Genomic DNA, 21,584 nt, shown 5'->3' with positions numbered 1-21,584 from the left:
TTTCGAGGGTAATCTAAAAAGTGAGATTTGCCCAGAAAAACTCTCATCTAACTAGTCAATGTTTTAGAATTTAAACATCACGGCCCTTTATTCCCATATTTAAATTGTACAAATAGAATTTAGGTGTTTTGCACTGTTATTTTAGCCCTCAGATGTACAAGCTAACTAGTACTCCCACTGTGGTATAAGGGGGAAATGAATGGAACCCTCTTGGGTTTGCGCTCTGTTTAGGCACAGCGAAATAAATTTACATTGATTAGATAGCCCTGAGCTTGTTTTACAGAATGATACCATATTTGTTGGTTTTGACGTCATATGATGCCAAATGACGTCATTTGACCTGCCATCGTGGATCCACCATCTTGGATTTTACTTTTTCTTAAAAAGTCAAGAAGTAATGGAAATTGATACAAAATCAAGCCAGAATGCTTATGAAATGTACAAATTGGTGAATTTCTGGAATTTGATGAGGAAAACGGAAAAAAATACAGAATTATGTCAAAAAAAGTTGATTTTTGGCCAAACCTACATGAAATTAGTGGTTTCTATGGAAACATAAAAAATGATGGACACACAATTGGCATATCAAAGTATACGCGAAGGATGAATGAACAGCTAATGAACGTTTCAGCCCCTTAGAGTGAATCGTCTTTTCAAAAATTTGAAAATACCTTATTGGGGGGATGGCATCCACCTCCACCCCCCTCCCCCTCCCCCCCCCCCCCCCCATTGAAAAAGGTGTCAGTAACTGGAGCTGACCGGCTTACGAGTATAGTTCTTGTATGCGGCCACTAGAGTTGTAAGGGAACGATGGCCGCCTACGGAGGCTTGCCCAGCTTACAGTAAACATTGGGAATGTAGAAAGATCGCCAAATTATTATTATTTTTTTGTTTTAATGTCGCTTGTGCAATGCTGCGATAATGGCGATAACTACCTCTACAGAGTACTGTATACTGTATACTGCAGTATTAGAACTGGCCCTTTTGTGATTGAAGAACACTATAATTGCAGCCAGCAGTAACATATATAGGCATTAACGATCTCACTGCAACAAAAAGCAGTGATACAGTTTACAAATGTTTTCGAGTATCTTTTAAAGTCAGGACCAATTGCTTTCGGGTGTCCGCTTAAGGGAACTTGAAAACAAAGGAAAAGTCTTGGTCGTTGTCCGCGGCCGCTTACGAGACTCAGTAAAGACAGAGTTCAGTTTTAAGGGACTTCAAACGGGATTTTGAGAAGGCGGTCGTAAGTAAAGCTGTCCGCTTACGAGAGTTTCCTTTAAGAAAGCTTCCGCTGTATTTTATCAGTCCGGGATCGTTATCAGATTTGATAACCATGTGACGTCACAACATGGCGGCCATTTCAAAAACCGGGAATTTTCGTATTCACTTCGCTTTGCTCGTTATTTGTTCGATTATACTCGGGTAATTTACCCATAATTCTATTCGATAATTACCAGAAAAGAAGGAGCCTCACGTGTTTTGAAGATGGCGGTTGAAGACCAGCGTAAACGATGTAAAATGCTACTCGTAAAGTGAAACAGCGCTTGCAATTTTGCATCCAAACCAGGTATGTTTTCATTTTGTCATTAGATTTAAGTTACCTGGAGATTTTTGCGAAAATCACAAAAAATATGTCGTTAATCTTCACGCCATATTCTTGGGATTTAACGTGTTTTTAGTGTTGTGCACGATCTGTGAAAAAAGTGCACGGGGGTATTTTGATTTGCGATGTGTTATTCGTAACGGCGGCCATATTTACAGCTGTAATCGATATGTTCCTAGGTATTGAGATGGCGGATGCTGGTACCCATAGAATCAAAATAGCAAATTTATGTCGATTTTGTGGATATAGCTTGGTCATTACATAGGGTAGGTTTATTGTTGTCGAGTTTTGCAGCATAAAATTTTCGTTCCTTTTAGGCCTGACAGACACGCACCATTCAACTTTAAGAATTAGTGGTGGCAAAATCAAGGGGTACGTAAAAGTAACTTACATAAATCATCTAAGCCCCTTCAGAAAAAAATATAGCTCTTAGTGAGTCGCTCGATTCATGGTACGGCAGTCCAGGTGGTTGGGAAACCACTTGCGAATCTAACATTAGTTGTTTATTTTCTTTTGAAGGGTTACCATGAGGTCAAAATCAAGGGGCCAGAAGGAACTCCTTTTCATGTCCTTCCTGAAAATTGGAAACAAAGACTCGTTCGCACTTCGTTGTGTTTTGCCGGAAATTAGAGAAATACCCGAGACACTTCTAGACGTGCCAGTCTGGTATCCAAGAGCGCTAAGAAAAATTACACTTTGAGAGAAGTTGCTGGAAGACAGATTGGCCGGGTGCAATACTTCATAAACAGGGAACTAAAACACCTTTCGGACTGCGGGAAAATCGACAATCACGTTAAAGGGTAAGTTGCCTATATTTTAGAGTCAATTTCAACAACTCGCGGTCCTGAAATATTTTCCGGAAATGCCGGCCAAACTAGGTCAGTTTTCTGGCACACCAGTCGTTATATAATGAAGCTTATTGTTGGATTTAGCGAGTGAACTATGGTACGAAAACATATTACTTGAATTATAGTTTCTTTTATATGAATCGGTCGTTAAAAGCGTTTTTCCATATCACCGAATGCACAACAATAAACTACTGATCTACAACTAAAACAATTTTTTTCCGGAAATGCCAAGACTTCCAAGTTTACTGTCACATCTCACGACATAAAGTGTTGCATGTACCCATTCCACTGAACGGAGGTGTATCACGAATTAAAGTAAATATACCTGCTATATTTTTGTTGTTGTGCCAGAACCATATCAGGCGAGCCCACAACGACAAAGAGAACTCCAGTGCATCAAAGATGGAAACGAAATGTACAATACGGCAGAGGGGATTGAATTAGAAATCGCAGAAATGGAATTAGGCGTGGGATGGGATATGGCCATCGAGGTAAGCTATTCTATCTTCAGTATATCTGGACAGAGAGTCGACAGAGGGAGGGTCGCGAACTGTTTCGATACTGTTATTTCCATTTCATAGTAATGAATCATAGTAGGAGATGTTTCGGTCCTAACCACGCTTCGCTCATGCAAATTGAACGAAATTCAGTTACAGCTCTCCGCTTGGAATATAGAAGCAACTTGTTCAGTGTCAATTTGTGAACTCAAGATGTATTTACTGTTAGTGTTTCGTTTATATTTTATACAGACTGTTGAACAGCCAGCTTCGCCAACTACCAAGAAAATGAAGCCAGAGTGAAAATAGAAGCTATCATATTAGTATCAATAAACAACGCTTTTGTGAACAGAATAACTGTTGTCTACCTTCGTGTGTTTTTACTCGGAACAAATATTATACGGTGTCTATCTGAAAATGAAACTTTTCGCTGTAGCTTTTGGACAAAGACAGTTTTCTTCCATACATCTCTGTTTCTATTCCATAATCCAGTGACCTATTGCGAAGCAAACATACAATTACAATTAAATGAAATTGCATTGTGATGTTGTGAAAAAAGTAACTCCTTTCATCGCAGCGCCCCGTCGACCGCCATATTGAATTATACACTGTTGCTACCAAATAATGTCACGTGAACGAAAATTTGCGCAGCGATTGGTTAATGGTTTGTTTTGGTCGAGGTTATCAAATCTGATAACGATCCCGGACTGTTTATACCATGTTATTATATAAGAAACATTACAATGTTCACAGTTCTAAACGTGACGATTTTCACAGTTCTCAGAAAACAAATGACATTTAAACGTATAAACGCGTGTAATTGCCACGCTTGTACGGTAATGTCCATCATTCCTTAAGCATTTCATGTTAGCATCACTGGGAAATCAAGTTAACCGACCACCCACGTTCCGTACCGACATGGTGGCTTTCGCTATCTGGACGGTCTCCCACGAACACTGGAACATGTTTCAGGTACAACTTGTACATAGGTAACTCCACTGCTTGACGGCTGCCGTGCCTTGGGTTATGGTCAACCGCACTATAAGTTGACAATTCCGCAAGAAGTTCAGGTTCCCTCACATTGTCTGGCTGGTTACTATTATCTACGCCAATGCAATCAGCATTCTGTAATGAAATCAATATAGTGATTGCACGAGCTAAGGTGCGCGTGCTAAGATGTATAACGGTTGTATTTGAATGTATGCTCGCACAAGTTCGAAGACTAAGAGACGGTTATGTGGCGAGTACGGAATGCACAATGTACTCGTGATACAGGATATATAGGAGACTCACGTTATGTAGTAGCCTGTATGTGTTAGTAGACTTGCCGTGTACAAGTAACTGAACGTTAAGAGTCGAGTAATTAAACCGTTGGCTGTTGGAAAGTTTGAGTGGAAGTTGTTGTTGCTCGCGCGCGTTACAATTCTAAGGTCTAGGAGTAACCGTCGATTCTGCTTCGACAAGCTCAACCCGTTAACTTCTCTCTCATAAACCGGAGCTGATTGTCCGTCTTCGACAGACACTGGAGAATCTACATCTGATGCCTCTCTCTCTTCTCTCAGATTTGATAGCTGGGTCTGCCTTTTTGGAATCCATCTCTCCAGTTGGGGTCTCAGGTAAGGCTTTAATCGATCTGAATGAACGACCTTCGACTTGGCCTTCTTGCTCTTCTGGGTTCGGTACACTGCATCAGACAGCAAGGGTATAACCAGATACCGGGTCTCTCCCAAGGACAGTCAAGTTTGGCATTTCTCCCTTTCTTTCTTCGAACTTTGTGCAGCCAAACAGAGTCATATGCAATAGTAAGTTGTCTACCAGCAAGCCGTTTATTAGAGCTCCGCTTCTAGCGCGTGGCTGCCTTGTTTAAATGTGTGGCTTCATAGCTCAGTTGGTAGAGCATCGCACCGGTATCGCGGAGGTCACGGGTTCGAATCCCGTTGAAGCCCTGATTTTTTTCAGGCTTCTTCTTTCCAGTTGCTTAAATTGGAAAATTTGCTGCGATGATCATACTTCACTTTCATCTACTACCGCAGTTCAAATATGAATTATTTCATATATACTTCACACAAACGAAAACCGTAGAAAACGCTAATTTCATATATGCTGCGATCTATTCCTTTTCATCCAAACATGAATTTAAGCTGAAGGTTTAGTGTTTTCACACATATCGCGATGGACGCGTCCTCGACACAGTCTGTCAACATTCCAGAGACATTTAATGCGTACCAGTACAGCTCGGAATTTATAAGTTAGATTTCTGCTCTTACCATTTCCACATCTTTCGATTTTTCGACAGAATGTGCCGCAGCATTACTATCTTTTAAATACCCTTGTACTTACGGTAAGCTAACGATAAAATTTTGAAAACTGACTTGGTTCTCTGTCACGGCGGGCGCCTTTAGCTTTGACCTACCAACTTCTTTGTTTTTGTAATTTCCCAGATGGCTTCTGTTAGTATTAGTTGAGACTCCACAACAGTGTTTTGGTTGGATGTTACGGACTGATGCTCCTGTTGCTCCCGATAGCTTTCATCCTTGGTCAGGTGAGTTCATCGATCGAGGAGAGCACATAGAAAATAGCGCATCTTAATTCTTTCATTCGCGCATAACCACAATTCCTTGCGTCTCTGATCTTACCGCCGACCACAATACCTTGCGGTTTGCTCGAAAAGTGGGCGATCTCCCCTATATTGCAATATTTTTATCGGTTAGATCTGCTGCTTCGTTCGTTCACTTCAGGCTCACAAACTGCGGCAGCTATAAGTTAAAACTAACTCACCCCTTGTGCGTCTCATGTAATTTTTTGGTGATCTCTACCATGTTGCGCCTTCTTTGCTATTACTGTTATTCCCTTAGCTTCATAAGACGGAGTCTTCCGAATAGCTTAGGACGCGCTCTTTAGAAATTACGATAACTTAACGAAAAGGCGATTCTTTTGAGCATTATGAATAACTCAAGGTCGAACATAATATTTCAAAAGAAAAATAAACGCAACAACACGACGTTCCGGCGTCATCTTGTCGCCATTACAAATGCAGATCAAAAAAGGTTCAGTTCAGATATATACCAGCTTAGGGGTTAAGGAGTCAAGAATAATGCGAGAAACAATGTCAGCTAATTGAACACTCTTGGCCCAATAGGGTCCGCTTGTGTGTTTAAGTTTGGTCTTTTTTGTTTGATTAGCCACATCTTCGTAAATCAAGCATTCCAGTTTCTCTCTGCACCTCTTTAAGATGTTGAATTGCTTGTGCATATTTGGTTGGTCTTGGTTGTGACTTTCTCGAAGGTGTTTTCCGACAGCTATGTACTTATGCTCATTAACACGTTGAAACAGGTGGCGGCGAGTGTTGACACAAGTTACATTTGAATTCATAAACAACGCATTGCTGATTTACTAGAAATGATTTCTATGATTTCCATGAGATTATTTGTACATATACATTTATTAATCACAGCACAGGGAAACAAGATATTTACACTTGTTGATATAAGATGAAAGACGTGTTTCACGCAACCAATAATCAGCTAAAACTTAGGGCCATGTAGAAAGTGGAGTTAATCATAACAACGAAAAACAAAGCAGAAACTGAATTATAGGGAAGATATTTGTTTACAAACATTGTTTTCGTCATTTAAATGTACAAAACGTTAAACAAAATAATTCTTTGTTTCACCAACCAATAGTTCTCTGGTTAGCATACTAATAACAACAGATGACGTCACTGATATCTTTGCTATACATTGCGAGAATTTACAAGCTTTATTGATATTAAGACGTCTTCTTTGTAATCTGTAAATATCTATATGAGGGCTACTGGTTTTTCAGTGATTATTGTTGTGTGCTACCCTCGAGAAATAATTAATTATTATTATTAGTAGTAGTAGTAGTATTAGTATTAGTATTAGTAATACACTGTTGAAATAGGTTTTAATAGTTTATTTCTTTTATTTACTTTTACCTTGTAATATACCTTGTAAAAACTCACAAGTGCTAATTAATTCCAAACTGAACGAGAAAAACCGTATGATTACTTATTAATAATATAAACATGAAAAAAAATTGCGTGGAGGAGATGCCGGAAGACCTTTCTTGAAGCCATTTTTTCTCATTCGAGAAAACTTTTTTCAAAGTTTTTGCACTAAATTTTCGTCATCATTTTATGTGATATCATTGGCTTAGAAAAGTTCCTATTTTCTTTCTGCCAATCATAATCCAGAATTACGATGTGTAATTTGCACTGGTGTTACACTTTTTGCACTGATGTTACACTTTTTGCAGTGGTGTTATACTTCAACTGCATTGCTCTCAGACAAAGAGAATCGAGTAATTTTTTCATGTATATTATTATTATTATTATTATTATTATTATTATTATTATATTGTTGCATCCACCTTCAGTTTTAAATTAAACAGTACTTACGCACCAAAACTATTCCTAGGCGAATGTACCAGGGGTTTCAGCAGGGGGGGAAGGGGGGGGGGGTTGCGACCAGTTTTCACAGGTGGGCAAAACTATTCGAATTGAAATTTTCTATAACAAAAACGTTCCGCTAAATGGCCAAACCAGGGTCAATTTGCCGGGTGCTCAACCCTTAATGAAACCCTCGGAATGTACCTATTAAAATTACACTTCTTCTGCTATTCTGGCTTTGTTTGTTTATTGTTATAGCAGGTTTGAGCCAAGGAGTGTCAGTAGTCCGTGTAGTGTGACCGTCCGACCGAGTGAGGATAGTCCTGAAAAGAACAGTCCATCATAAACGACATTTGTATAACCGTTAGGCGAAGTGGTCGCTGGAGGTTTCACACCCAAGGTTTCGCCCAGGCTGACTCGCTAGTACCTCAGATTTGTAACAGCGAAGTCCCCCAGGTGTTTGGAAGCCGCCCCCACAGTTTATGGACTCTCAGGGACTGGTGCACTGCCACTACTCTGTTGCCATGGATATGATTGACCTGGAGGCGGGTACTGTGGCTCTCCTTCTTTTCCAGGATAGGGTGGTGGTGGGTCTAACGGGTATGGGTACTCTAGGGGTGGTGGATACGTCGAGACTGGAGCATAACCTACTGAAGGAGACAAGAGTGTGTTTCCTGGAGGTTGATGAGGTTCCTGTACCACTCCTTGCTGAGTAGAACGGGAAGCTGAAGTAGTGACAGTCGACATTGGAATTTCCACGCCGGCTGCTCTGTTTGGCGTCTTTTTTCGTTTAACGCGGCGAACGACACAGCAAACAATTATAATCAAGACTATCACACCGACAAAGACGCCAACCGCTAACCCCAAAGCAGCTAAAGAAAAAAAAGTGGAAAACAACCGAATTAGCATGATTAAGAGAATTCCAGTCTCAAAACATGACAGCAACAAGCAGAATTTTATATAGTGCTGTTTCTTCAGTAATAATACAATAATAATAATAATAATAATAATAATAATAATACTTCATTTATATAGCGCTATTTCTATTACTATCCAATAGCGCTTTAGAATGAGTTTAAAAATATCTCACCAATAAAAATTAATAAAAAAAACGTAGAAATATATAAAACGTGAGCAAATAAACTAACTATTAAAATAACTAAGCTGTAAAAATCAGAATAAAAACTAACAATAATAAAACCTTTTGATAACAACTTAGTAAGTAACTAAGTAACTAAGTAACTAACTAACTAACTAACTAACTAACTATCTACCTACTTACCTAAATAACTAAATAACTGACTAACCAATAATTGTTCTGTGATACTGCTGCTACTCGACCTTTCAGCGGCATTTGATACTGTAGATCATCGTATCATACACCTTAAATAATAACTCGATTTTTGGATATTTTTTCATACTGACGAAGAGACTACTATCGGACATTCATGGATTTGATCCCTTACCGTAATGACGTAATGATCCGTTACCGTAATGACGCCTCAAAAAAAAAGTTTTGGGTCCTTCTTTCTTAGCTGTTGAAGTTTTCTTGGGAATTAAAATTTGAAAATGACTTTCGAAATCAAAATTTATTTCAAACGGCCAACCCTCTAAAAGGTGACTAGCAACGTCATACATATAAGGTGGTTTACTTATTGTAAAAATGTGATTGCATTCAAGGGTGTTACATTACCTAATTTTTAAAATTACCAACTTACGGAATTCCTTTACAGCTTTGAATGTGGCCTTGAATCCCCGGCGTGGTGTATCGTACACACTGTTAGCACGGAAACGAATGTACATATACCGACCGCTTGACTTCACGGGCTTTGGAATTACATTACCACAGAAATTGCCTATTGTATCACTTTGGTCGGAATCTCCATCACGAATCTCCACGTAATCGCTACATCCAGAGCCGGCTTCAACATCCAAATCAAATCTTTCAAAGCTGAGCTCTACAATCTTCCCCTCAGGTACACTAATGAGCCATTCACACTCCAATAGCGGGGGGGTAGTACTCGGGGCTTTGTATAGTTCCATACAAACCAGTTAACCTCAGCTCCAGATTTTTCTTGTTTCGTGGTAGACACTGCTCCGCATTGTAAACTAAGGACAAATACATATTTGATAAACCTAGATCAATGTCTTCCGTATACTTGGTATTAAAAGAAAACAGAGAATAAATCGCAAACTTCAAATGGAACGCCACCGACTGTCAATGCCAGATGCCGAACATTTTGGTGAAGTCTTTGACAAGTTGATAATATATCGTAGCCCGACCCATTTTCTGTTAGCTTTAAGTCCTTTTCTTTCGGTAAGGAGAATCTTGTTGACCATTTTGTAGTTGAGTGTTTTGAACTCAGTAGTAAACTTGCCAGCTATTAATTCCGGTAACCAATATAAAGGTGCCGCATGGCAAGGCGGTTGAAGATGTGTTCATAATTAGCATAGACTTTCACGATTTTCTTTATTTATCTTCTCTTACGTTTGTAAATGTAATAGCCAGTGTATACGTATTACGCAAAGTATTTTTAAATCTCTGTCCAGCGCTAGAAATGTGATGAAACACTTTTATCTCGCATTTGACATATCTCAATAACTTGTCATTACCATAAAGGCAAATGTATGTATGTATGTAAATTATCCAGCAGCGTGGTAAGAGAATATTGACGATTATTATCAACTAACAGGCTAATCTTCAGGTACTGCTTCCGGGGAGGATCTGGAGGGGTTCAGGAGGTTCAGTTGAACCCCCTAAATTAAGAAAAATATATATATCCGCCCCAGTATTTAAGACTCAAAACTGACTTTTTTGAGGTGTTAAGGAGGAGTTGAAGAGTGATCTTTTCAAGCATGGAACCAAAGGAGTCTAGATTTGCATCTTCAAGACGAAACCGAAAGTTTTCTTTTGGAAATACTTAGGGCCTGTTCACATGGAAGTGGTGGAGACGTCCCCTGCCTCCCCCAATCTCTCTTTTTTTCTTGATCGCGTTCACATGTTCGCGTTCACATGGGGTACCCCACCAAGGCGGGTTAACCCACTTCGGTGGGGTAAATTTTCTCCATGTGAAAGCTTCGGAGTGGGGTAACCCGCCTAACCGGGGTGATCAAATCACTGCGCCAAAGCCCGCCAAAACACACGGCAAAACAACATGGCTGCCAACCGCTACTAGCGTGACGAGTTATTTCGACGATTTCACCTCCAAAACGCCCAAAACGCTGATGAAACTGACAGTTCTGGCAACAATTTAAGCGTGGAATCGGATAGGCAGGCTAATCAGCGGAATCAAACTGAAGTTTTGCCTGCAACGACATTGAAGCGAAAAGCAGAAAGAAACGTTAGTTCTTTGTTTATGTGCGTGCTTAGCAAGCGTGCGATTGCATTTTGGACCTCGCCCCGCGTCCCCGGGGTATCTCTTTACCACGGGAAGGTGAGGTACCCCACCTCCCCGGGGTCCCCCACTTCCATGTGAACAGGCCCCTACTCCAACGACACGAATTGACAATCTGAAAACTACAGCTTAACTGAAACTGATGTCGTTCACTGAAAATTCTCAACTTTGGTTTCGAGAAGATGATTTTACTGTCGGTGACATTGTCAGGCATACTTGGAAAAAGGAATCCGAGTACTAGAGCAGATGCTCTGCCACTGAGCCATAGAAAGCGTGAAACTAGCCATAAACTCTAACTAATAGTACATAATTAATGTGAAACAGCTGTAAACTTACGCTATTCTACAGACTTAAAATGTGCTTTGAAACCTCTGTTTGCTTGGACACCATCACGGTTGGCACGAAACCTTATGACCATGCGACGTCCAGAGGAATAAACATCGAAGGGCGTCTTTTCTCCACAGTAACTACCAAGACGTGTATCATAAAACCACCTGTCATCGTGAATTTCAACATAGTCCATGCCCGCTTTTAAGTCACAGAAACTGTAGTATGAAGTATCGATAACGCTTTGGCCGAGTTCAAAATCTACAAAAGTTAACTTCACTCTATCGCCACCTGCAGCGTAGAGGGTCCATACACAGGTTGTATCATCCTGGTATGGGACAGGATAATCAGGGCTGAATATTGTGCCATAATGACCTTGGACATCAATGGCATTGCCTTCTGTCCGTAATGGACGACATATCCCAGAGGCATTCTCTGCAAATGAGTTTTAAAAAAATTTATTACTTTCTGAGGTCGCAGGGGTCATGGGTTTGAATCCTACTCAAGCCCATTTCTCTGTTTTCACGGGTAAAATCCAGTATACATACTGGTACCAGTAAAACGTTTGTTCTTTACACTCTGAAAATTGCTAGCAAACTAGCATTGATTATTTAACAACTACCTAGAACCTGAGGTATTAATTACTTTGATGAAGTTCCTTGCCCAAGAAGCACAAAACAAAGACAATAGACAATTGTTAAAGAACCTATAGCGAAATTTACATGTCAGTATTCATTGTTAGTGTGGAGGCATGGTGGCCTCATGGTTAGTGCGCTCGCCTCTGGATCGAGCTCGCCTCTGGATCGAGCTCGCCTCTGGATCGAGCTCGCCTCTGGATCGAGCTCGCCTCTGGATCGAGCTCGCCTCTGGATCGAGCTCGCCTCTGGATCGAGATCGCCTCTGGATCGAGCTCGCCTCTGGATCGAGCTCGCCTCTGGATCGAGCTCGCCTCTGGATCGAGCTCGCCTCTGGATCGAGCTCGCCTCTGGATCGAGCTCGCCTCTGGATCGAGCTCGCCTCTGGACCGAGCTCGCCTCTGGATCGAGATGTCCAGGTTTGAGCCCTGGCTGGGGACATTGTGTTGTGTTCTACTTGGGCAAGACACTTTTAACCCTTACAGTGCCTGAATCTCCACACAGGTGTATAAATGGGTACTGACAAATTTAATAATGCTGAGGGTAACCCTGCGATGGACTAGGATCCCATCCCGGGGGAGTAGAAAATAATAGTCCTAATCACTTCATGCTAAGTCCAGGCCTTCATAAAAGCCGACCAGATGGGCCACTTCGCTCGTATGCACACTTTACCTAATGTGTTTACTGTCAGTACCTGCTCCAACCACTGAAACACTTATCCTGAATCCTCGGGAAGTGATTGTGCTGTCTGTGCGGAACGTGATATACACGTAAGTTCCAGTGGAATAAATAACTTCAGGGTGGACTGTACCACAGTATGATCCAAGAAGGGGATATGATTCCGAATATCCATCATAAAACGTGAGGTTATCATATAGACAACTAGGAACTGAAGAGTCTTGACCAGCTTGCAACTCAAAGTCATTGAAAATAACCTTAATTTCATAACCTCCAGATGGAAAGTCGAGTTTGTCTTCAATTTTAACCCCCCATTTGCATTCCATGTTGCTATGGTAATCCAAGGGATAGTAAAGGCTTTCAATGGTTGTGTTGTAAGATGCTGATGCAATGACCTGCATCGGATAATACCACGTGAAACAATCTATCGAGAAAAAGGTATAGTGATTCAATGGCTGATAGTGTACAAATAGTGGAGGAAGGGTGACCTCATTGTTAGTATGCTCATTTCCTGGTTGAGCAGTCGGGGTCCCAGCCCTGGCGTGAAGGACATTGTGTTGTGTTCTTGGGCATTAGATACTTAATTCTCACAGTGCCTCCACCCAGGTCTATAAATGGGTACTGGCAAATTTAATGCTGGAGGTTAAACCCTGCGATGGACTAACATGTCTTTCTGGGGGTGAAGAAATAATTCTAGTGGCTTCATATGCTACAGAAACTGAGATAAGCTCCAGCTTGGCTCATATGCCGACTTTTCCTTTACCTACATGTAGGGTACAAATATTAGCTGAGCCAATCGGATTGTTGCATTTGCTTTAGTGTACCAGCAGAATTCTATTAATTATGCACATAACTAGCATAACAACTTACAATAATTATTATTTAGCTCTTATTAACCGAGCTGGAGGTCTGTATGGGAGAATCTTGACCGAGGTCGTGAGTACAGACCGAACGCAGTGAAAGAAAAAAACTTTAATTCGTTTAATGTAACTGGTTTGCTGACATTTTCCTTGCAAACAGCGATGAATTTAACATAAACCTGCCGAAATTTGCTCGTCCTCTTCACTTTTCTTTTGTCATCAGGCTTTTTGGCACTTCCATAAATGATTGAGAGGAAAATAAAAGAAAATGGTGAACATTTTTGTGTTTTAGTTTGCTACTTTTTCAACGCAAAATGAAACCGGTCTAGATGCCGGTCTAGATGGGAAAATCTAGACTGCGGTCAATATCGATTTCAGCCAATCAAATTCGTGAATTCGGTAGTTCCCAGTCCTTGTGAGACACAGCCATATAATAACATAAGTTAACTGTACTTATAAATACTTTGATTTTACATTTAACTTGTCGACCTTTAGCCTGCACAGGAGAGATTGACCACCTACTTGAGGGAGTATGGGCAATTGATCAAACAAAAAACAAACAAACAAACAAACAAACAATGATGTAACACAGATAATAAGTCGCTTACTCTGAACAAAAGTTACTTGCCCTGCCAAAGCAAGCAAGATCAGACCTGTGAGATAAGAACAAATGCATAATTTAATGAATTTTATTGTTGTATTTTGTTTAAATTTTATTGCTAATTTGAACATGTATATATACAACATTTAAGCTTATTATAATTAATGTACATTCAATTGATGTAGTACAACAATGCTTAATGTCAACAGATTTAATGAATATTTATATCAATTGTATTTTTTAAGGAATAAAACCCTTTTTCTGTTTCTACACTCAAATGATAAATTCCATAGCCAGGCCATGATCATCGCATTCCCAAGATTTATAAACAATAGCCTCCATTTGTAGCGAAAATATGCTCGGATATTTGTCTGCAGACAATTTACTGTTCCAAGAAGTGAACAGTTTTCTGAAAGCGAAGCTCAAGGAAAACTGTGAGCTTTGAGGAACAGATAATGTCCAATGACAAATATCTGAGCATATTTTTGTGCCAAATGGAGGCAGTATTGTGTTTATTATCCTTCAAATATTTCCCTAACACGTCTGGTTTGGAAAATTGGGGAATATCACTGGGATATTCCCCAGTTTTAGTTGGGGGATATTCAGTTACGTGATGCCTTTAGCACGCAAGCGAAAATTTTTGATGGATTATAATTATAATTATCATGAATTTCTTTTTTCGTATTTGTGTTGACATGTAATATCCTCTATGCATTTTGCACAACCTCATCCAAGAATAGTTGTTTCAAAATGTAAAATTTACTCTACCTGTTCTCTGGTGGTTCAAAGTAGGGAGTGACTTAAAGAATTTAAAAAATAGATTTATTTATTCATCTATATAGTAACTCAAATTATTCTGACTTGCAGTTTGATTGGTTCTAATACATGTACTTGTGATCTATTGGATCGGAAGACAGTTTGTTGGTTTCTTTATTATATAAAACAAACAGTTTCCCATATGTTGCCACACGTCTGTTCAGTGATCACAGAAGACATCAAAATGTTGTCAGAACATCAGTGACACACTTGCCTAAGCTTGTGTGCCATTTTTGTTCTTACCACATTTTGAGGTCATTTGTGCTGGAGCTATTACTGAACAGATGCACAGCAACATGGAATCTATTTGTTAAATTAAGCCACAGCTGACACAAGATCCTTCAAATCAATTGCTAGATTTACATAATAAAATGAGCCAGCCTGTCATATTTATTATCAGGCAACAGTACTCATCTACATTTAAGTTTATGTTTGTTTTGAAGTGTTAATAATTTTTAACAACTTGATTCACTATTGTGCTACACTTCAGAAATGAGACTGCATTTTTTCACTGTGAAAAAAACAGCAATGAATATAAACATAACTCCTGCAACACTCTGGTGTAACCATAATCCCTAGAGATTTAAATGACAATGGAATTGATCCATGAGAGCAGAAAATTGCACATGCATGGTGTTTCTGCTCTCTGGTCACTTTTTAGATTTCTGCACGGCTCTGATGTACCAGTATAATTACAAGGAGTAACCTTGTTTGTGTGACAATATTGCAAACAACATAAGCTTATTGTTAACTTATAAGACTACAGCTGAAGAGTGCCTGCCTGTAAAAATCAGACAAATTCTTAATTTCACGGCAAGGGTCGAAAATTCGATTTCGCTCATATTTTCATGGTAGATAGGCTAGGGCATGACAAAAACTACTGGATAGTTTTTTTGGCAAAATATCCTTTTATCTCAAAGAAATATGCAAATTACCAAATTCAGTTAAAATCGTCATTTAACGCACCATTTTATTACACAAGTTTGAGAGCCTCGCATGCAAAACCACATCATTCTTCCGTCTTTAAAACACTCAAATATTTTTGTGCAATGTTTAAATGTGTACTGGGTTGATTTTAGGGAATGTTGCGTTGTCTTTTTGGGTGCAAAATAATTAAATTTCGAAGACATGTATTTCATTCACTTAAAAGTACTTCGTGAATATAATTAATTTTCACCATGTGCGAAACCTTCAAATGGATCAAGCTTCTGGTGGTTGAATCGCAGAAGGATGGTCTACAGATTCCTGTAAAAATTTCTTTGGGCAAATGATTGTGAGCGACGCGAGAGCTTTTCAAAGTACGTCAAAAATGCAAATATTTGACCATCCGTCATCAAATTTCAATTTACGGCTTAGACGTATATTTTAGCATGTGCCACACGACTTGACCTATAATAAGTTGAAATAGACACAGAGCTGATAATTTCGAAATGTTCTAACCTTATTTGCTGTAAAAGGCAGATCCAAAGCCGATTTGACGTGTTTCTCTCACCATTCGTCGTACATAAAGCAGAAGTTTGCTTTTGTTTACACAAGGTGTACATCCGATGTACATCGCCAACTGTCAACTTATTTAACGGTCGAATACCATGAATCTGCAACCCTCTTTCGAAACATATGATCACCACTGCATCTAAGTCAAAAACGGCTAAGTCATTTGTAGATAACTGCTTGCTTTGCACTACACCAAAATATTACTTTTGATCATCATGGTTTGATGGCTTGAATCCTTGCTTGCAGCGGTTCCTTGTTCGTCACGCAATGCTGTCATCCCATTTTAGGGGGTAAGGGTAGGACAATTTCTATCCTAACACGTAAGGCTCCGTAAGGCTTGGAATCACTGGGAGCACACAATCTTGTTGAGTAGGAAGAGATTGAATTAAGAAATGAAAAGAATGAATAGTTTACCATTGCCCCTGTTGTTATCTTTTACTGGACCACCGCTACCTACATGCCCTGCGTAATACTGTAACGCTAAACTCATACCTAGGTCTTTCCGCGCTATGCAATTATTTTTGGTGTACATGTAATACAGTGGGCTATCCTCGGGGAAATGGGTGGTGACCGCTTAATGGGGCTAGCCGCTTAAATAGAGATTGGTGTACCTTGAATATTTAATTTTTCACTGTCGGGCTATAAATTTCTTGGTGAACGTGGAGTCAATTCAAGACAATCATGATAGACCTGTGTTTGAATTATCACTCGTCATGCACCTTCAATTTCAGACTCTTATCTGCCATCGCCCTTTCCAAAACAAAGTTCTTAAAGTTTGGGTTGCCGCTTAATAGGGGTAAAGACAATAATGAAACCCTTATCGGAATGACCAAATGGTGGCCGCGGAGGTAACCGGTCAATAGGTGTTTTATTTACAATATTTTACTGACGATAATTTTAGACTGTATTGACAACAGTCCACTATTTTCTGTTACATACCAATGCCTCGCCACTAAGCAAACAAACTACGCCAAATAAAATGACATGGCCAGGGCTATTTACTCACGTAATTACTAATTAAATTTAGTCTGCTTTTCTCACGAATTAGACACGTTGTGATTTCCTATTTTTATTTCAGCTAGTTCTTGCTTCATTGATCTATAATTTGTTTATGGCGATTTTCTTAAAATTCTAGTGAGTACAGGCACTAGCTTTATCAGCTGTTGTCTGAAACGTCAGAACGTACAACAAACGTGATTTGGACCGACGCCACGTACATTATAGAACACGATTATATAAATATACACATATTATTGTATATGTGAACAAACAGATAAACAATGATTAAATTGTTTCACTTATCCTGAGAGTACTCTATACAAAATAGATCAAAATGTGCAGCATATGCCGTGACAGCATTGCGTGACGAACAAATAACGGCCGTAAGATTGTGCTGCGCCGACACGCTTATCAGAAATGGTCAGCAATCGATCAAACGCAGTATTTTGGCGAAGCGTAAAGCAAGCAACTATCTACAAATGACTCAGCCATTTTAGACTTAGATGCAGTGATGTTCATGAGCGCAGAAAGATGGTCACAGATTCACAGTATTCGACCAATAATAGGTTGACAGTAGGCGATGTACATCGGATGTACACCTTGTGTAAACAAAAGCAAACTTCTGCTTTATGTGCGACGAATGGTGAGAGAAACACGTCAAATCGGCTTTGGATCTGCCTTTTACAGCAAATAAGGTTAGAACATTTCGAAATTATCAGCTCTGTGTCTATTTCAACTTATTATAGGTCAAGTCGTGTGGCACATGCTAAAATATACGTCTAAGCCGTAAATTGAAATTTGATGACGGATGGTCAAATATTTGCATTTTTGACGTACTTTGAAAAGCTCTCGCGTCGCTCACAATCATTTGCCCAAAGAAATTTTTACAGGAATCTGTAGACCATCCTTCTGCGATTCAACCACCAGAAGCTTGATCCATTTGAAGGTTTCGCACATGGTGAAAATTAATTATATTCACGAAGTACTTTTAAGTGAATGAAATACATGTCTTCGAAATTTAATTATTTTGCACCCAAAAAGACAACGCAACATTCCCTAAAATCAACCCAGTACACATTTAAACATTGCACAAAAATATTTGAGTGTTTTAAAGACGGAAGAATGTGGTTTTGCATGCGAGGCTCTCAAACTTGTGTAATAAAATGGTGCGTTAAAGTGCCACTGAAACGAAATTTTCGTACTCTTTTTTTTTAGCCCAATTTATAGTTTCAAACGTGCTTAAAATAATGGTGAACTTTATTTCTGTCAAATCCTAACGGAAAGTGCTCTTTTTAGCTGCTGAAATCGACTTTTGGAGCAAAACTGTGTCCGGGCTCTGGAACCGAGTTTAAGGACCTTGTGACGTCACTGGTTGTATTCACGCAAGAAGCGCTTAAGATTCTCTCTTGTTTTCACTTGATTTATTCAAGTTTATTCTTCATATTGTCGATACCTGCTAGTTTCCTACCTTGTAATTTCAGTCCAGCCTTGACAGGAAATACACATCATAAACGTTGGAGGGCGCCAAAGAATGTAGATTCACCAAAATGAATGGTACAGATTAGAACAGCTCAGTATACTTTTCGAACATCTTGAGTACTCGATTGGAGATTTCGGAGACGAGTGTGGCAACTTTTGTATCACGTCCTGAAGCCTAAACACGATATTTCGTCGTCTGTTTTCAGCCTGGTTCTGAAATTTGGATTCTCACGTTTATCTAAGGTCTATTAACAAGGTTCGAATATATCCTCGGCAACTTTGCTGCATTAAAAGCCGTAAGCGCATCAGCCATCCGCACAATCATGAAGTTATTAACGGTCCACAAGCTTTGAGTCGAGTACTTCTTTCCACACAGAGAGCATCCTTTTATGATACTAATAAGAGAGAGTTCTTGTGGTAGACAAAATGTATCTTTGAAAATTGTGATCCGCAGCAGGGTTTGCTTTATCGCCGCATACGTATCAGTGTAAACAAAGCGGGAATTTCGCTTCTCTTTTACACGTATCTCCCAATTGTAATATTTCACGGCCGATGGATAACTTGGAGTTCTTTAGCACATACTTATGTCTATAATCTTCATTTAATGGTATTCAAGTTCAAAGCAATTCGTTAAACGTCACTAGTTTGCACTCCTTTCGAAGGTTTATTAAACAGAATTTGACTTTGTAATTTGCATATATGACCTTTCGCCGCCGACATTGTCACGCTTTCTCTCGTTTCCTGAAAACATATAATTGCAGGGTCATGGCAGCTAAGTTTACCTTTATAGTTTAAATTCGCTCCCTCATATAAAAGAAGAGGGTTTCTTAAATTGTTGCTGTTGTGATAACTTGTAGGATGTAGCAGATACAACTAGACTAAAGGTCACTGTGGCACAATCTCGTCCGCGATGAAACCCTCAAAGCGTCCGGTTTCCTCGAAGCGAAACGACTCGAAAACTCGAAACGTTGTTGCTACGATTCGTGCAGTAGCACTCCGGATAATATTTTCAAAAGCCGCTTTCTCTTGTTTTCATGTCTTTTTTACTTTATGAGTGTAGATATTGTTTAATTGAGTGCTGGCCATTTCACTAAGAGTCCCGATCATTTTGCGATCTGAGAACTCCCACTCGTTTGCTTGCTTACATAAAATATCCAATTAAATAGACTGAAAAGCCCCAGGATCGACTCTCCACCTCTTCATGTCTAAGGCTACTGTTATTATCTGCTTTTCAGCCCTGAGATGTCCTTAAGATGTTTTTGGGGGGGCTTCGAACAGTATTCTCTTCTCCCATAATCACTCTAAATTTTCAGCGCGGCATGAGAGCAATACAACCAGTGACGTCACTAGGCTGTTTTGGCCGCGCCAAGATGGCCGCCAATTTTGGGCTTAACCAGTCAACTTCGAACGGCTGAAAAAGCAGTTTTCGCTTACCGTATGCGAAAAAAAAGTCTGCGGTGTTTCCAAGTAAGGTTGAAACTTTATTACTAAGCAAAAATCTCACATACGAAAATTTCGTTTCAGTGGCACTTTAAATGACGATTTTAACGGAATTTGGTAATTTGCATATTTCTTTGAAATAAAAGGATATTTTGCCAAAAAAACGATCCAGTAGTTTTTGTCATACCCTAGCCTATCTACCATGAAAATATGAGCGAAATCGAATTTTCGACCCCTGCCGAGTTATTTTCCATTTTTATGGACAGGGACTCTTAAAGCTTACATACGCTTACAATGACTGAGCTTGATACAGACATAACATGACGGAGATGAAATGGAGACTCGGATGTCACGCAACCTAACACATGTTCCAGAAATAGCACATTACTAAGTTAAACACCACTATTAACCTTCATCTTCTAAACGAATTTACTTTGATTTCAGGGGAATAGCTTACCTGACGGGCCACCCAGAATCATGTCTGATAGTCGACGAGATTGGGAAAACGGCATGGCAATGAAAAGCTCATGCCAATATGATCTGTGGCCGTAGTAACACATAAAGCTTAATAGAAAATAACAATTTAACGACTTACCATAAATATGCCAGCCGATTTTAAGGGCCATGAGAACATTTGACAATTTTGAGGAGCGCGGAAGGTTTGTTCGGGTTTGTTTACCATCAGATTATACTGAGTGAAACAGGGTACGAATCTCAAGTTCGAGAAATCGCAGGACATCCAACATGTGCAAAGTACACAGCACAGGACACTGATGTGAACGATCAGGATTTCGACTGAACAATCAAGGTCTTGATCTAGGCTCGTCATCTTATGCAACCGGTAAATTGTTTTTCCGAGTGATGAATTTTGAGTCGAGTACTCTATTACTCTTGCTTTACAGCGGAAGTCCCGAATGAGATGGATCGGAACATAGACTTTCAAAGGGACCGACGCAATCTGGATGGTATTATTATTCGTAAAAAAAAAGCCGATTTTAGGCCTTGGATATCCAGCTAATAGGCTAAGATAACAAGGCTTACAAAATAAAGAAACTACGAATTATTTTTATAAGCTAAGAATTTATTTCCAGACGACCACAGGCCAACCAAGATGACGAAAAATCCAGGCCCGCAATTTAATAATCTGGTCAATGGTTTTGCAGTTGTTCCGCGTGCATCCCAAGAAATTCGCGATCCTACAGGAGCATATAGTTTGAAAAAGCACCCCAAGAGCAAACTGGCTTAATGCATCAGTTATTTGGAGCGCAAATACGTCGTTACAGCAGACTGCATTTGACTCAGAAGTGTCACAGGAAACCCAGACACGATATCAGCAGTAAAAATAAATGTGGTGATATTTACCTGTGTCCCTGTGTCTTTTAGAGTCGTTTAGAGGGGAATTCAATGAAGCGAAGGCGGTTTACATTTCTGAATATTATCTCGTCTGCCGCTTTGTACTTAAGACGCTCCGATGACGTCTTAAGTTTCGATTAACGTC

The 21,584-nt window shown here is 39.6% G+C and overlaps 2 protein-coding genes and 1 long non-coding RNA gene across 10 annotated transcripts; 1 reads left to right on the top strand and 2 right to left on the bottom strand.

The window, feature by feature from the left end:
- The first annotated feature begins 1,304 nt into the window (after nt 1-1,304).
- Nucleotides 1,305-3,308, top strand: LOC149103415 (uncharacterized). 8 transcript variants are annotated; one of them, XR_016202222.1, is made up of 5 exons: nt 1,305-1,570; nt 1,924-1,978; nt 2,126-2,406; nt 2,806-2,945; nt 3,204-3,308. It is a non-coding gene; the product is annotated as an uncharacterized LOC149103415 (long non-coding RNA). The 8 variants fall into 8 exon arrangements; XR_016202223.1 differs by lacking the exon at nt 1,924-1,978 and adding an exon at nt 1,786-1,872; XR_016202219.1 differs by having other exon boundaries at nt 1,786-1,978.
- Nucleotides 3,309-7,435: 4,127 nt separating this feature from the next.
- Nucleotides 7,436-9,413, bottom strand: LOC149103414 (uncharacterized). The gene is made up of 2 exons (XM_089274340.1): nt 9,081-9,413; nt 7,436-8,234 (listed from the first exon to the last, which is right to left on the bottom strand). The coding sequence occupies exons 1-2, from the start codon at nt 9,403-9,405 to the stop codon at nt 7,843-7,845; spliced, it is 717 nt and encodes a 238-aa protein (XP_089130466.1). The 5' UTR covers nt 9,406-9,413; the 3' UTR covers nt 7,436-7,842.
- A 1,137-nt stretch (nt 9,414-10,550) lies between these two features.
- On the bottom strand, nt 10,551-21,064 carry LOC149103413 (tolloid-like protein 2). Its single transcript, XM_089274338.1, has 5 exons — nt 20,682-21,064; nt 13,866-13,910; nt 12,414-12,821; nt 11,094-11,519; nt 10,551-10,668 (listed from the first exon to the last, which is right to left on the bottom strand). The coding sequence occupies exons 1-4, from the start codon at nt 20,710-20,712 to the stop codon at nt 11,095-11,097; spliced, it is 909 nt and encodes a 302-aa protein (XP_089130464.1). The 5' UTR covers nt 20,713-21,064; the 3' UTR covers nt 10,551-10,668; nt 11,094.
- Between the last annotated feature and the right edge of the window lie 520 nt (nt 21,065-21,584).

Source organism: Orbicella faveolata, unplaced genomic scaffold (genome assembly GCF_042242905.1).
Source record: "Orbicella faveolata isolate gen_17 unplaced genomic scaffold, um_ofav_v1 contig_35, whole genome shotgun sequence".
Classification (NCBI taxonomy): domain Eukaryota; kingdom Metazoa; phylum Cnidaria; class Anthozoa; order Scleractinia; family Merulinidae; genus Orbicella; species Orbicella faveolata.
Note: the sequence above shows the minus strand (reverse complement) of the source record. Positions and strands in the feature narration are given on the sequence as shown.

Coding starts and splice junctions, on each gene's coding strand:
- LOC149103413 (XM_089274338.1), bottom strand. CDS start 20,712: ATGGCCCTTAAAATCGGCTGGCATATTTATG. Junction 12,822..13,865: donor GCAAGTAACTTTTGTTCAGA/GTAAGCGACTTA, acceptor TTTTCTCGATAG/ATTGTTTCACGTGGTATTAT. Junction 11,520..12,413: donor TGTTTCAGTGGTTGGAGCAG/GTACTGACAGTA, acceptor ACTCATTTGCAG/AGAATGCCTCTGGGATATGT.
- LOC149103414 (XM_089274340.1), bottom strand. CDS start 9,405: ATGGAACTATACAAAGCCCCGAGTACTACCCCCCCGCTATTGGAGTGT. Junction 8,235..9,080: donor CAAAGCTGTAAAGGAATTCC/GTAAGTTGGTAA, acceptor TTTTTTCTTTAG/CTGCTTTGGGGTTAGCGGTT.